This window comes from Spermophilus citellus, assembly GCF_964194105.1.
Source record: "Spermophilus citellus genome assembly, chromosome: 4".
Classification (NCBI taxonomy): domain Eukaryota; kingdom Metazoa; phylum Chordata; class Mammalia; order Rodentia; family Sciuridae; genus Spermophilus; species Spermophilus citellus.
The window spans coordinates 15,895,693-15,908,847 of record NC_138185.1 but is presented as its reverse complement, the minus strand read 5'-3'; the positions used below and the strand labels follow the sequence as shown (position 1 = coordinate 15,908,847).

General features: G+C 42.8%; 1 protein-coding gene across 1 annotated transcript; it reads left to right on the top strand.

The window, feature by feature from the left end:
* Positions 1 to 5,699: 5,699 nt before the first annotated feature.
* Positions 5,700 to 11,545, top strand: SRSF6 (serine and arginine rich splicing factor 6). Its single transcript, XM_081290753.1, has 6 exons — positions 5,700 to 6,194; positions 6,423 to 6,571; positions 7,837 to 7,961; positions 8,087 to 8,295; positions 8,514 to 8,597; positions 8,714 to 11,545. The coding sequence occupies exons 1-6, from the start codon at positions 6,088 to 6,090 to the stop codon at positions 9,066 to 9,068; spliced, it is 1,029 nt and encodes a 342-aa protein (XP_081146879.1). The 5' UTR covers positions 5,700 to 6,087; the 3' UTR covers positions 9,069 to 11,545.
* The last annotated feature ends 1,610 nt before the right edge of the window (positions 11,546 to 13,155 follow it).

The following is a 13,155-nucleotide window of genomic DNA, read 5'->3' as shown; positions in this document are numbered from 1 at the left end:
AAAGCCCCTTGAGGCTTCTTCTAGTCACTCCTCCCAAACCCAGTCAAGGGTAAGATGTGCTCTGACTTCTAGCACCACCCATCAGTTTTGCTTTTTCTTCAGCTGTACATACATGAACTCGTGCTGTCAGATTCCTTTTGGTCTCCTCTCTCTATCACTTGCCGATTTTGCATTGTGGTTCATATTCTGCTGTGAGCACTGCATGGTGTAAATACACCACAATTCTTTCCTCCATTCTGCTGTGGGTGGCATCTGAGTTATGTCCACATAGCTTATGGGCTATTGAATATAATACTGCTCTGAATATCTGGTTCATTTCTTTCTTTCTTTCTTTCTTTCTTTTTTTTTTTTTTTTTTTTGAGATAGGGTCTTGCTAAATTACTTAGGGCCTCACTAAGTTGCTGAGGCTACCTCTCAACTTGTGATCCTCCTGCCTCAGCCTCCAAAGCCACTGGAATTACAGACACGTACCACCATGTCCAGATGCCTGGTACATTTCTTCTGCAGGCTGATGAGCACATTTCTGTTGGGTGTGGAAGTGTGAGTTCACATGGTAGATATGACCAGCTTGCAGCTTTAGCAACATCAGTAGAAACTACTGAGCAGATTTCCAAAGCAATTGCAACCATTTGATTAACAACATATGAGTGTTTTGGTGGCTCCCTAACCACACCAGATTTTTCTGATTTGTTAAATTTTGATGGAGGCAAAGTGGTGCTGAAGAAGACATCCCTGAACTCCTCTAGGCCCTCAAGGGGTGATGTGTCTAGGCAGCACTAAAGGCAGGTGGGAAGCAGAAAGCAGAAAAGCTCATCCCACCAGCTGGTCCCAGGAGCCCATGAGCAGAGAAGGTTCTCATGCTTGTACTCGGAACAACTCCAGAAGGGACACTCCCATGTGGCCTCATGTGTGTCTGGAGCTTTTCTAAGTGTCAGGGATAAAGAAGAGAAAAGACAAGACAACATCTCTGCTCTATTGAAGCCAATGTCCTGCGGGGTGGGGGACAGAGTTAATACATACATGTCGAGGGATAAAAAGTTCTACAAGAAAAAATAGCACGGGGCAAGAGGATGCAGAGGAGAGATACTATTTTATATGAATGGTTAGAGGAGGCCCTGTGATACCTTTGCACAGAAACCAGAAGGAAGTGAGGGAACAAACCATAGAGAAATAAAGTTCCAGAAACAGTTAACTGTTCAGCAAAAAGGCCCTGGGGGGAGGGAGGGCACACTTTCAAGGAAGAAGCTAGTGGGAGGAAGAGGGGTAGGAAGGCAGTGAGAGAATCAGGGGATGTGGCTGTGTGGGTCCTGCCCCCACTGCTGTTCAAAATCAACCACAAAGCCATCCCACAAAGACAGTCACAGAAAGGGTTGGAGTTGGCGATGCAACTTAGTGGCAGAGCCCATGATTAGCACCCCTAGGCCCTGGGTTCAATCCCCAGCACAATAAATAGATAAATAAGTAGTTGGGGTTTTTAAGATTTGAGGTATTTGTTGTATACAAAAATGGGTTCGTGAATATATTAAAACAGATTTCTTCCTGGGCACAGCAGCACACACCTGTAATACCAGCAGCTTGGGAGGCTGAGGTAGGAGGATTGCAAGTTCAAGGCCAGCCTCAGGAACAAACTGAGACCATCTCAACATGAAAAATAAAAAAGGATGGGGATGTGTCTCAGTGGTAGAGCAACCCTGGATTCAATAAATATCCAGTAGCGTGCGCGGGTGCGCGCGCGCACACACACACACACACACACACACACACACACACAAAGCCAGCTAGTCAATATTTCAGGCTTTTGCAGGCTGGACATCTTTTTCACAACTTATTAGGGGAAGGCCTCCGAACTAGGGAAGCCAGTGGTGTGACTCAGTCTAAGGACACTGGCCTGAGAATGGGAGAGATCACTGGTGTAAGCCCGAGAGTCCAAAACCACAAAGTCCTAATACTCAAGGGCAGAGAAAGAGGGTTGTCCCAGCTGCAAGAGAAAGAGCAAATTCACCTTTCTTGTATTTTGTTCTATCCAGACCTTCGGCCAATTGAATGGTACCTGCCAAAACTGGGTGAGAGCGAATCTTCCTTTCTCAATCCACTGATTCCAATGTCCATTTCTTGCAGAAACACTCTCACAGACACACCCAAATAGTGCTTTACCAGTGATCTAGGTATCCCTTAATTCAGTCAGGTTGACACCTAAAGTTAGTCTTCTCAGATGCCATGATCTCCCAAGATCCATTCATAATGACAGCTGCTGGGATGCTAGATTTTTCTCAGACGTAAGAAAGTAGAATCATTCAGAAAACATTTCCTTGTTTCGGAAAACAAGGTGATTTGAAAATCTCTTTGGCTTCCAGCTAACTTGTGTAAGAAAGAGTACGCACTGGATTGAAACCCACAAGCATTATGGACCTGAGACTATCTTTTACAATCTGGGTCATTAGGAATTTGATGTGAATAATAGTCTTTGGGATGAGATGAGATTAACATGTCATTAATCTCATCAGATCAATCCTGACAGATTCCAGCAGTTACCTGCATGACTTTAAAATGAGCAGTGATGGAATGCTCTTTATCAACTGCAATTGTAGATGTTTAAAGAAATAAGCTCCTGTGTTGCAATCACTCCTCCTTGATTTGTTCTTCAAAATTATCAACAGATTATCAGCAGGACTCCACAGAATGTTGATGGTCTACCACCGGCTTAATGATGAGATCCTTTTCTATTGCTCATGAGTTTTTTGGTGTTGTGTTGTTGAGAGCCACAGCCAAAGGGGCCCCAGCAAACTTCCAGCTGCCAGCTGATTGGCTCCTCTGGGGTGATGCTCATTGGGCTGTTTCCCCGCCCTTTCAGACCACGGAGCTGCTCATTGGGGGACTCTTTTGGTTCCACTCATGGGACCCAGCCAATCAGCCTCAAGAGCGGGAGGAGTGGGGGTTTTGAGAGGCTTGTGTGAAGCCCATGATGGCAGTTGGGCTCTGAGGGAATTCCTGAAGAGCTTGCAGTATGATGTGTGTGTTCTAAAAATAAAGTTGGTTTCTGCTTGATAAGTGGCTCCTGAATTGTTCCCAGCCAGACTGCAGCATTTTGTGGGGTTTTTTTGTTTGCTTGTTTGTTTTGTTTTTGTTCAGAGTAACTATTCAACTCTGGGAAGGAGAGGTAAAAAGAGGATATTTGTGGGGGGCATCCTTCTTTTAGGGCAAATGAGCAAGGTGAGAGGCAGCAATACCTACTTTCCACATGTATTCTTTAAAAAGTCCTATTCCAGTTCCTTTTCAAAAGGAATGTTCAGCTAGGTGGTGGTGTATGACCACAATTCCAGAGATGCAGGAGGCTGAGAGGCAGATGATCCAAGGATCACAAATTCAAGGTCAATCTCAGCAATCTAGCAAGACCCTGCAGCACAAAACATTAAACAGATGTATAGAAAGGACTGGAGGGGCTGAGGATATAGTTCAGTTGGTAGAATGCTTGCCTTGCAAGCACAAAGGCCCTGTGTTGATCCCCAGCACCAAAAAAAAAAAAAAAGAAAGAAAGAAAAAAGAAAAAAGAAAGAAAGAAAGAAAGAAAGGAAGGAAGGAAGGAAGGAAGGAAGGAAGGAAGGAAGGAAGGAAGGACTGGAGATGTATGATGTAGCTCAGCGTTAAAGCGCCCCCTCCCTCCCTTCAATCCCAAGTACCATTAAAAAAAAAGTTAAAATAATTAATGTTCAGCCCCACGAGCACTATTGAAAAACAGCCTCTATCTCAGAGCAAAGCCTGTCCAAGGAAGGGACATGACCTTAGTCCTTGGAAAGACCCACAGAGCACTCCTAAGCACATTCCCACCCTGCTGAGTTGTTTATCTACAAATAACAGGAGAGATCTGCTGAGCCAGGTGTCCCTGACTCAGTCAGGCTAGGTGGGGATCCCTAGCAGCCACCAATCAGCATGAGACAGGGAAATGCCTGGGACGCCAGATGACCCTCCCAGTAGTTTATGGTGTTGGGAAACCAAGCAGTTCAGCACGAACACCCCTCTTGGCTTAAGCCAATCAGTTCAAATGAATACCCCTTTTGAACTGACCAATCACCCCTACCCAACTTGTTCCCGCCAGTGAATGTGCTAATCATGTTTTAGAGTTGTTATTTGATATTCCCGAGGTGTGTGATGATTTGCTATGATGTATGTGAAGTCCCTGCCCTCTCCAAAGAATGTATAAAACTGCTGCAAACCCTGGGCTTGGGGCCTCTCAGCATCACCAGTTGCTGTGTGTGTGCACGGAGGACTGAGCTAGCTCGCAATAAACACCTCTTTGCTGCTTACATCGATCTTGGGTCTCTGGTGGTCTTTGGGGGTCCCAAATTCGAGCATAACACCATGAGGGTAGTTTTCCAGTTTACCTCTTGCAAATAATTAATTTTCACAAATTTTTAAATGTTGACAATTTGATGAGTACAAAAATATTATAACATTGTTGAAGTCTCATCTCCCTAATTATACTCTATAAGTATTTAAAATTTGTTTTAAATCTATATTTCTTATTTATTTAATTTTAAGGTTGACCTCTACCCACCAGACTGGTGGCAGGGTTTGTTGTTGTTAAACTTTTTTGTTTATTTTGACAGTATAGGATTGAACCTAGGGGTGCTTTCTCACTGAGCTAAATTTGTAGTCCTTTTTATTTTGAGACAGGGTGTCCCTACATTGCTTTGGCTTCCTTGAATTTGCAAACCTCCTGCTTTAGTCTCCAAGTTGTTGGGATTACAGGTGTTCCCCACCAGGCCAGATGACTGTATTAACTTGCCTCCTCCAACAATGACAACCAACAATGCTTCCAGACTCTGCCAGATGTCCCATGCGGACAAATTCGCCCATTTTCAACTAGAGGCTGAAGAATATTGACACTGCGTGACTCAAAAAGAGCGGGGATGCACAATTACCTAAGACCTGTATTATCTCAGCGATAGCCTATTTTTCTCTTAGCTTCTGTGACATTGTACTCTCCTGTTTTTTTGTTTGTTTGTTTTTCTTTTTCTTTTTTTGTGACTTTCAGTCATTCCTTTTCCAGTCTCCCTTCCTAGTACTCCAGGGTATAGTTATGGGACTTCTGCTCTCTACCGGAAAACTACTTTGTGCTTATCTAGCTCTGCAGTTTAAAATGGCATCTCTATTGATAACCTCACAAATGTTTATTTCTGCCATCAATAAAATGCCTTCCAAACCAATGGAGGAAAATTTAGATTTGGTTCCACAGACTCTCCAAATAGGAGAAAGAGCTCATTGCTGTGGGACAGTCCTTTAGTGCCAGGGTCCTTGGTCATGCTCCCTTTGTGAGCCACTGCAGCGAGTGCCAGATTCCAATGTACACTCCAATCTACACGCTGCCGGTGCTCCAAAGAAAAGCCATGGAGGGACAGGTGCAGGAAGGCGTGGGAAGCTGATGAAGGCCGTGAAGTCCCCAAGGGACTGAACTTGAAGGGCAGAGCGCTCGCAACATGACTCCCGAGACGAAGCACAAGCTACGGACTCAGCGAAGCTGGCGAGCCAACTGTGTGCGAGACCACTACCCCCAGCCAAGTGGGCGTGAACCAATCCGTGGAGGAAATTCGCAGCCTCGTTTTAACCGACCAATCAGAGACCAGAGTGACTTATTATGACAACCTCCAGAGCCAATAAAAATGGAAGGTTCTCGTGGTCGAGAATACAGAGGGGAAGTTTATTAAAAAGCGCAAATGAGAAGACAAGCACGCGGCTAGACCACAGGATATAATGTTTACAGAGCCGGGTGGGAATACTGGAGAAAAACTTGAAAGCAAGGTCACACTCCACGGACACGTCGCGTGCAGGGTACCCACAAGTCACTCGCGAGTGTGGGGCTCAACGCGGGAGGGTGCGTGCTGCGCATTGACGTCACGCGCCGGCCCCGCCCCCAGTCGCCCATATAGCGTAGCTCTGGCGCGCACGCACACCATTGTGTGGCTGGACTCGGCCGCCGCTGCGGTGTGAGGCGCGTGTTCGGGCCCTCGCCGTCCCCGCACCCGCACCGCGGCTACTGCCTTGCTGTCCGCCGTCCGACAGCCAGCCTTCGGGACCTCGCCCACCACGGACATGCCTCGCGTCTACATAGGACGCCTGAGCTACAACGTCCGGGAGAAGGACATCCAGCGCTTTTTCAGCGGCTATGGCCGCCTCCTCGAAGTAGACCTCAAAAATGGGTGAGTCGGGCCTGGGCGCCCGCGTTCGTGCCCAACGCCCTGGGCCTAGTGGCGGCTGGGGCTGTCCGAGAGAGAAGGCGGCCAAGGCCGCGGCGCCGCGTGGCAGAGCCTCCAAGATGGCGGCGGCGCGGCGCCACGGGTGCGCGCGGGGATCGCGGGTGCGCGCACGTGCGCGACACCGGCTAACGACGACCCCGCCGGTGCTTGGCCCGCGCCCCCCCCACTCAGGTACGGCTTCGTGGAGTTCGAGGACTCCCGCGACGCCGACGACGCCGTTTACGAGCTGAACGGCAAGGAGCTCTGCGGCGAGCGCGTGATCGTGGAGCACGCCCGCGGCCCGCGCCGCGATCGCGACGGCTACAGCTACGGAAGCCGCAGTGAGTCCCGCCCCCGCGCGCTCCGCGCCTTTGGGACCTGGGGGGCGGGCGCAGGCACTAGGGTGGGCGGGGTTGGGCCTCCCAGCCCGGGCAGGTGCGGGGGCCGGGAGTCGTTTGACCCGGCTGTCCCTGGGCCCCCGCTGCCTCCACCCCTGCCCGGGGCAACCATGGGACACCGGAGCGCGGGGATTGGGTCTGGGTATTCGGTTTTGGCCAAGTTGGGAGGGGGGTGGCTTCTGCTGGGCCCTCCTTGGCACTATCGTGGGTTCTGCCCACTTTGGAAGCAAGGGATGACTCTATTTCTCGTATGCCCCTTGCTTATTAGTCAGTGCATTAGATAGAAATGTGGAAGTTTAGGGACAGGCTGGGGTGGAGGTGGGGTAGGGGGTGGGGAAAGGGGAGGAGCTTGAGGTGTAGATCTGAAGAGCTAGGAAATTTGGTGGGGGGGCAAAGAAAATACTATTTTAAAGTATTGTGGTATTGTACCACAGAGTAAATCTAAATAAGCTTTATGCTGTACTTAAACTATTTGGGGCATGTTATTGGGAGGAGGTTGGGGGGATTTTTGGTTATGTTAAATGTTTGATGTTGAAATTGTTGCATGTTGAATTCAAACTTTTTAACAAGTCCTTGATGTTTCAATTTGAAAGTGACCAATGGGGCTGAGGCTGTGTCCACTGAGGCTAAGATGACTGCCTTTCCTGATTGGCCTTGGCTTTTCCATACATTGTGTGACCCTTGCCCTATGACCCTTTGGCTGACCTTACCGGAAGCCATGACGACAGCAGCCTTTTGCCATTAGACGCAGGGTGATGGTGAGGATTCCAAGGGTTAGACAAAACTGGTTAATCTGAACTAGGTGACTGTTACCTTGCGTGTTTTGTGGCCAAACCACCACCAAAAACCTCACACTGTGATGTAAGTACTTAGTGTAACTAGTAAAAATTTTTGTAAAATGTAGAAATGCATGTAATCAGTTAAGTTTTATATTTTACAATGTTCTGTAAAATAAAACTTAGCGAGGTAAATTGAATAAAGGAGCAGTCACTCTCTAACAGATTGTAGGAGAGGTTTAGTTGGATTTAGTCTATTTGACTTGCCCTTAATTTAATTTATGGCAAATCACAAATGTATCGAAGGTTTAGCAGTATAATAGCAAAGTCCTACTCCAGTAAATAAAAGTTGATATGTTTGTACTAACTTTCAAAAACATTATGCATCCCTATCATTGCAAAGCAACTAATTGTTCCCTTCATGTGATAAAGGTGGTGGAGGTGGATACAGCAGTCGGAGAACCTCTGGCAGAGACAAATATGGACCTCCTGTTCGTACAGAGTACAGGCTTATTGTAGAAAATCTTTCTAGTCGTTGCAGTTGGCAAGATTTAAAGGTATGTCCTATAATTTGAGTTGAGATTTGATTAATTCTTAAAAGGTAGGCCCTTTTGGTACCTTTTTTCTGAGAACTAAAACCAGCATGCCCAGCTTGTGAGTCTGATAAGTCTTATTGTTTCAGGATTTCATGCGGCAAGCAGGTGAAGTAACATATGCAGATGCTCACAAAGAACGTACAAATGAAGGTGTAATTGAATTTCGCTCCTACTCTGACATGAAGCGTGCTTTGGATAAACTGGATGGTACAGAGATAAATGGCAGGAATATTAGACTTATTGAAGATAAGCCACGAGCAAGCCATAGGAGGTCTTATTCTGGAAGCAGATCTAGGTAACTTGAAAGACATGTAGTGGGCTGGAAAAGGGGTACTTGAGTCATTTTCAGTTGTTGCTTAATTGAACTTAAGATAGGTTTCATTTGGTTGTGTCTCCTTGTTCTTTTCTAGATGTTTTGTTAATGAGGTTAATTTTATAGTAAGCACTCTATTGTTGCTTCTGCTGAGTGGCACAAATATCCTTGAGATTAATATTCATTGTTGTGTTTTACAGGTCACGATCAAGAAGGAGGTCACGAAGTAGGAGTCGCAGGAGCAGCCGCAGTAGATCTCGAAGTGTCTCAAAAAGCCGCTCCCGGTAAATACTGTGGTATTAGGATTTTTTTCCCCCTAAATATAATTATACTTCTTCATGGAGTATGTGTATGTTCTGACCCGATAACTGAAAAAAAAAATCTGCCTTTTCTTGTCCAGATCCAGGTCACGGAGCAAAGGTCGATCACGTTCTCGATCAAAAGGCAGGAAATCTAGATCAAAAAGTAAATCTAAGCCCAAGTCTGATCGGGGTTCCCATTCACATTCTCGAAGCAGATCTAAGGATGAGTATGAAAAGTCCCGAAGCAGGTCTCGATCTCGGTCCCCCAAAGAAAATGGAAAAGGTGATATAAAGTCAAAATCCAGATCAAGGAGCCAGTCTCGTTCCAATTCACCCCTTCCTGTTCCACCCTCAAAGGCTCGTTCTGTGTCCCCTCCACCAAAAAGAGCTACTTCAAGATCCCGTTCTAGATCTCGCTCAAGGTCAAGGTCCAGATCAAGTTCCAGAGATTAACCCAGAACTCTACATTCTTTGCACACTATTATGGAACACTTTCCTACTTGCTTAGGCAGTTACTCTTCCATGTTTATACTTGGCCTCTTCTGCAAGAGGAATCTCCTGAGAGCAGGAGCACACAAAAATTTGATTTGTGGCCAAATTTGATGAAAAAGATGAGGTTCTAAAATGGTGGCATGAAGTCAAAGACCCTCTTCCTTCTTTGTAGAATTAAGATAACTTTGATTTTATAGCTTTTGAGCTAAAATAACTTTTGTAAAGATTAAGCTCATTTAGATTTTTTTTAAGTATTTTCAGCAGGATCTGCTGCAGGGGTTTTTTTTGTTGTTGTTTCATTTGTTTGCTTATTTTTAAATTAACCGTTTCAAGCTTTGGATACTTAAGGCTTTAGAGGAAGAATCCAATTTTCAATTATGTTGGCTTTTTATAAAGCTTGAGTTATGTAAGATTTAAATAAAAGTTTGCTACCAAGATGACTGCCTTATTGAATAGGTCACTATCAAATTCCTTTAATGTTGATATCTGCTATTTGTGGAAACAGTGTAAATTCTACTAAAGTGTAAAACAAGGCAAGCCTCAGACCAGCAATAAATTATTCAGTTTGGATAACATTATTTTGTGCTGTTAATCAAATTTGCCAAAGTCTTTATCTGCCCCTCTAACAAGTTGGGTTAAAAATAAAAAGATATTTTGTAGTCAATCTATAACACAATTTTGCCTGAATTAATGAGTTTTTAAATAGACTGTTTTCGAACTTATGATTTGACTGGATTATTTAGGAAATAGCTCTTAGAGCTTGGGATCTTTAGTTAGTGATCCCATGCTCTGGAGGTGGTTAATGAGATTAGTGTAGTTAAGAGTATGGTTCAGTGGTCTTTAATGTTATGTGAAAATGGAAGTAGCCTTTATCTGAATAGAAATTTAGTGTATCTTCAAAGTGGATAGGCATATACTGCATTTTCTGCGGAAAGATAACATTTAACAGGTACTTAGCAGATCTTTTGGTAAGGTCAGTTGCTTAACAGATTGTTGGCAAATAAAATTCCAGCTATCAGTCCCCTTTGTAGTTTTGTTCGGGTTATGTGGTAATTGGTTGGTTCATTCTTGTAAATTTTTATACTTCTCTGTGGTTGGTTTGAAAAATGGGCAAACTCAAAAACTAATAGTACTTTATTATGAATGAAGTACAGTACTGTGTAAACCAGACTATAATATTGCAAATTTGTACTGGGTTAGCAATTAGTCCATACATTCATAAGGCTAATAAGTTGAGATTGCAGGTCAAAAGTGAGTTATCTTATATCCCTTTGTTCGGATACTTTTATGTAATTTCATTTTAAAAATACTTATTAACATCCACTTAAGTCAAGATGTAGATGAATTGACTCAGGTTTAATACCTTCTTAGGGAGCTGTCACTGTGTAAAGGTACCAGGATTGTGACTGAGCATGATATTCTGGGATTGGTTTGGAGAATTAAAAACCCAGAGGACATTTACTAAAATGAGGCTGAGGGAAAAATTGAGTCAAGGATCTAGGTGTCAGAAAAACTGAGAGTACTTGGTAATAAGAAAAAATCTTCATCTGTAAGGAATTTAGACTTCCTGTTTAAAAACCTAACTTTTGGAAATATAGTGGCCCATAAGGTTTGCTGCTTCCAATATGTTTTCTTGATAGTTTGTTTGTTTAAATGTTTATAAGAAATGGGTTTATTTTTAAATATAAACTTCAGAATTTAAGAGAAGGAAATGGTGTCTAATTATAGTTCATTATTTTGCCTATTCAAAGAACAGAAGTAGTGATTCTTACGAATTGGCTTTGACCAAAGTTCTCTTGTTTCCAGGGAAAGAACATAAAAGCTTTTGAACCACAGCCTTTTAAAAGGAGGGGGGGGAACGATATTACAGTGAATTTTGGCTTTCTAAAAGTATGCAACATCTTCAGCTGGGCTTTCTGTTGTTATTGTGACATCACATGGTAAGAGGCATATTTGACGTCATTGTTAAGCTGCCCCAGTAAATGGGTAATTGTATCGGTAAATGCCTACACCCATAAAATCTTTCTAGTAATGGCAAAGACCAATTTATTTAAAAATCTGGTTATATATCTATAGATCCAAGTCATTGGATACAACGTTGGCCTATTTCAGAATACAGAGTTGACTAGTGTAAAACATTTAGTTCCTGCTTCCCAGTGAGCAAGATCTGAGCAGCAGCAGTGTGCTGCACAATTACCAGTGGCTAGATGGAGTATTGACCTGATGGCAAAAAAGAAAGAGGAACATCTTGAGTCCCCTTTCTTTTTTGATAGTGTTTCTTGATATGCCATTAGTGCCTTCATGGCCAGTTTGAGTCCTACCTACTCCAGCTTTTATGTTCCCACTCTTCCTGTGTTACCACCTTTCATCTTGGTATGTTTTTCCATTTTGTTAACGTATTTTATGTTAACTCAATAAAATGCTTACTGAGGGAAAAACTTGTTTGGAATTTATTGTGTATTACCACTTAACACCAAATTCTTGAGTGAGATTTTACATTGGAGTTGGCACTAGCCATTCCTGGATAAGAAAAAGAATTGTTTCAGTTCTTCTGAAACCATTTGAGAATATGTCATCTAGGGATAAAATTTTATGGAGTGGGAAGATGAAAACATAATGTATGAAAATACTTAGAACCAGTACCACAATAAATGTAACTTGCTATCCTTTTTTTATTTTTGACTTTGTTCTCACATAAAATTCACTCATTTTTATCTTAGTGGTTTGAACATTTTCCAGCAGCTTCTCAAACTAGGAAACTTCAATAATTTCCTAAATTCTTAACCTAATTTCCTTAATTCTGGACTTGACACACTAAACTTAGGCAGTTTATGCTGCAATACTATGTTTCCATTGCTTAACCTTGGTTTTAGAACTCTTCTCCAATTCAACTTGCTGTGATTATATTCAGTTTCAGATATGTAGCAATGGATCCTGTTATGGAATGTTTCATTTTCTTAAATTCTTTTATATAAAAGATATATGGACAGTACTTGCAGTCTAGCATGTGTGAGGCCCTAGGTTTGATTCCCCAGTCCACTTAAGTCACTGTTAACAGTGTCAGTTCAGACTTCTGTGGCCACGTGTGTCCTTTGTTTTTAGCAATAGTTTATTCATACCATAAGTGGTAATATGCAACTTGTTTTTGTGTAAGACATCTAATGTTCTCTGAATAGTTAACGAATGTACTGATCAATGTATTTTTCAGAGCCAAGAGTTTCCACTAAGTAAATTGGGGGGGGGGGCTCTAATAACATGTATTTTTAAACTATTTTGCATAGGTCATGAAACAGCACTATCATTAATAATCTGTCAGTGACCACATCTTGAATAAAGGTGAGTGTTTAATTAATATCCCTAACAATGTGTGCTTCAATTTGCTAAAAGGACAAGTTGGGACAGTTGTACAATTGTTCTTTTAAATACTAAGTTACTCTTATGCAGTAGTCCCAAAAACAGCATTCCCAGACCAACACTTATTAAAGGGATTAATTCTTTTTCAATAGAAAGGAGTTATGGTTCTAAAATCGAAAGAAAAAAGGTGAAGTCCACTATTGACTGCTTGAAGGAAGGTCAGGATCACTTGTTCTTACACCTCCTGAAGATGCTTAATGCATATCTAGAAGAATTCACATTCCCCTAGATTCATCACAGCTTGTTTTAGCTTACAAAAGTCAAAATGCTATTTAATATTAAAGGTTACATTAAGAAGCTCTACTGTTTATGTTCAATTACTTACATATTTTTACCCCTATTGTAGAGGTATTTTTAAGAGTATACGGTACAACAAGGTTAAGTAAAGGCAGCATTTAAAATCTTGATTTCAGTTCCTAACAACTCTAATAATTAAAGTTCAGTGCCTATATCATCTTCAATTCCTCTATTAAAAGCTTTCCTTAAAAGTCCAGTTAAACAGGGACTGTGGTCCATGCCTTTAATCTTAGCAACTTGGGAGACTGAGGCAGGGAGATGACAAATTAAAAGCCAGCCTCTGACTTACTAAGATCCTCTCAAAAATAAAAAATTTTAAAAAGGGCTGGGGTTGTTG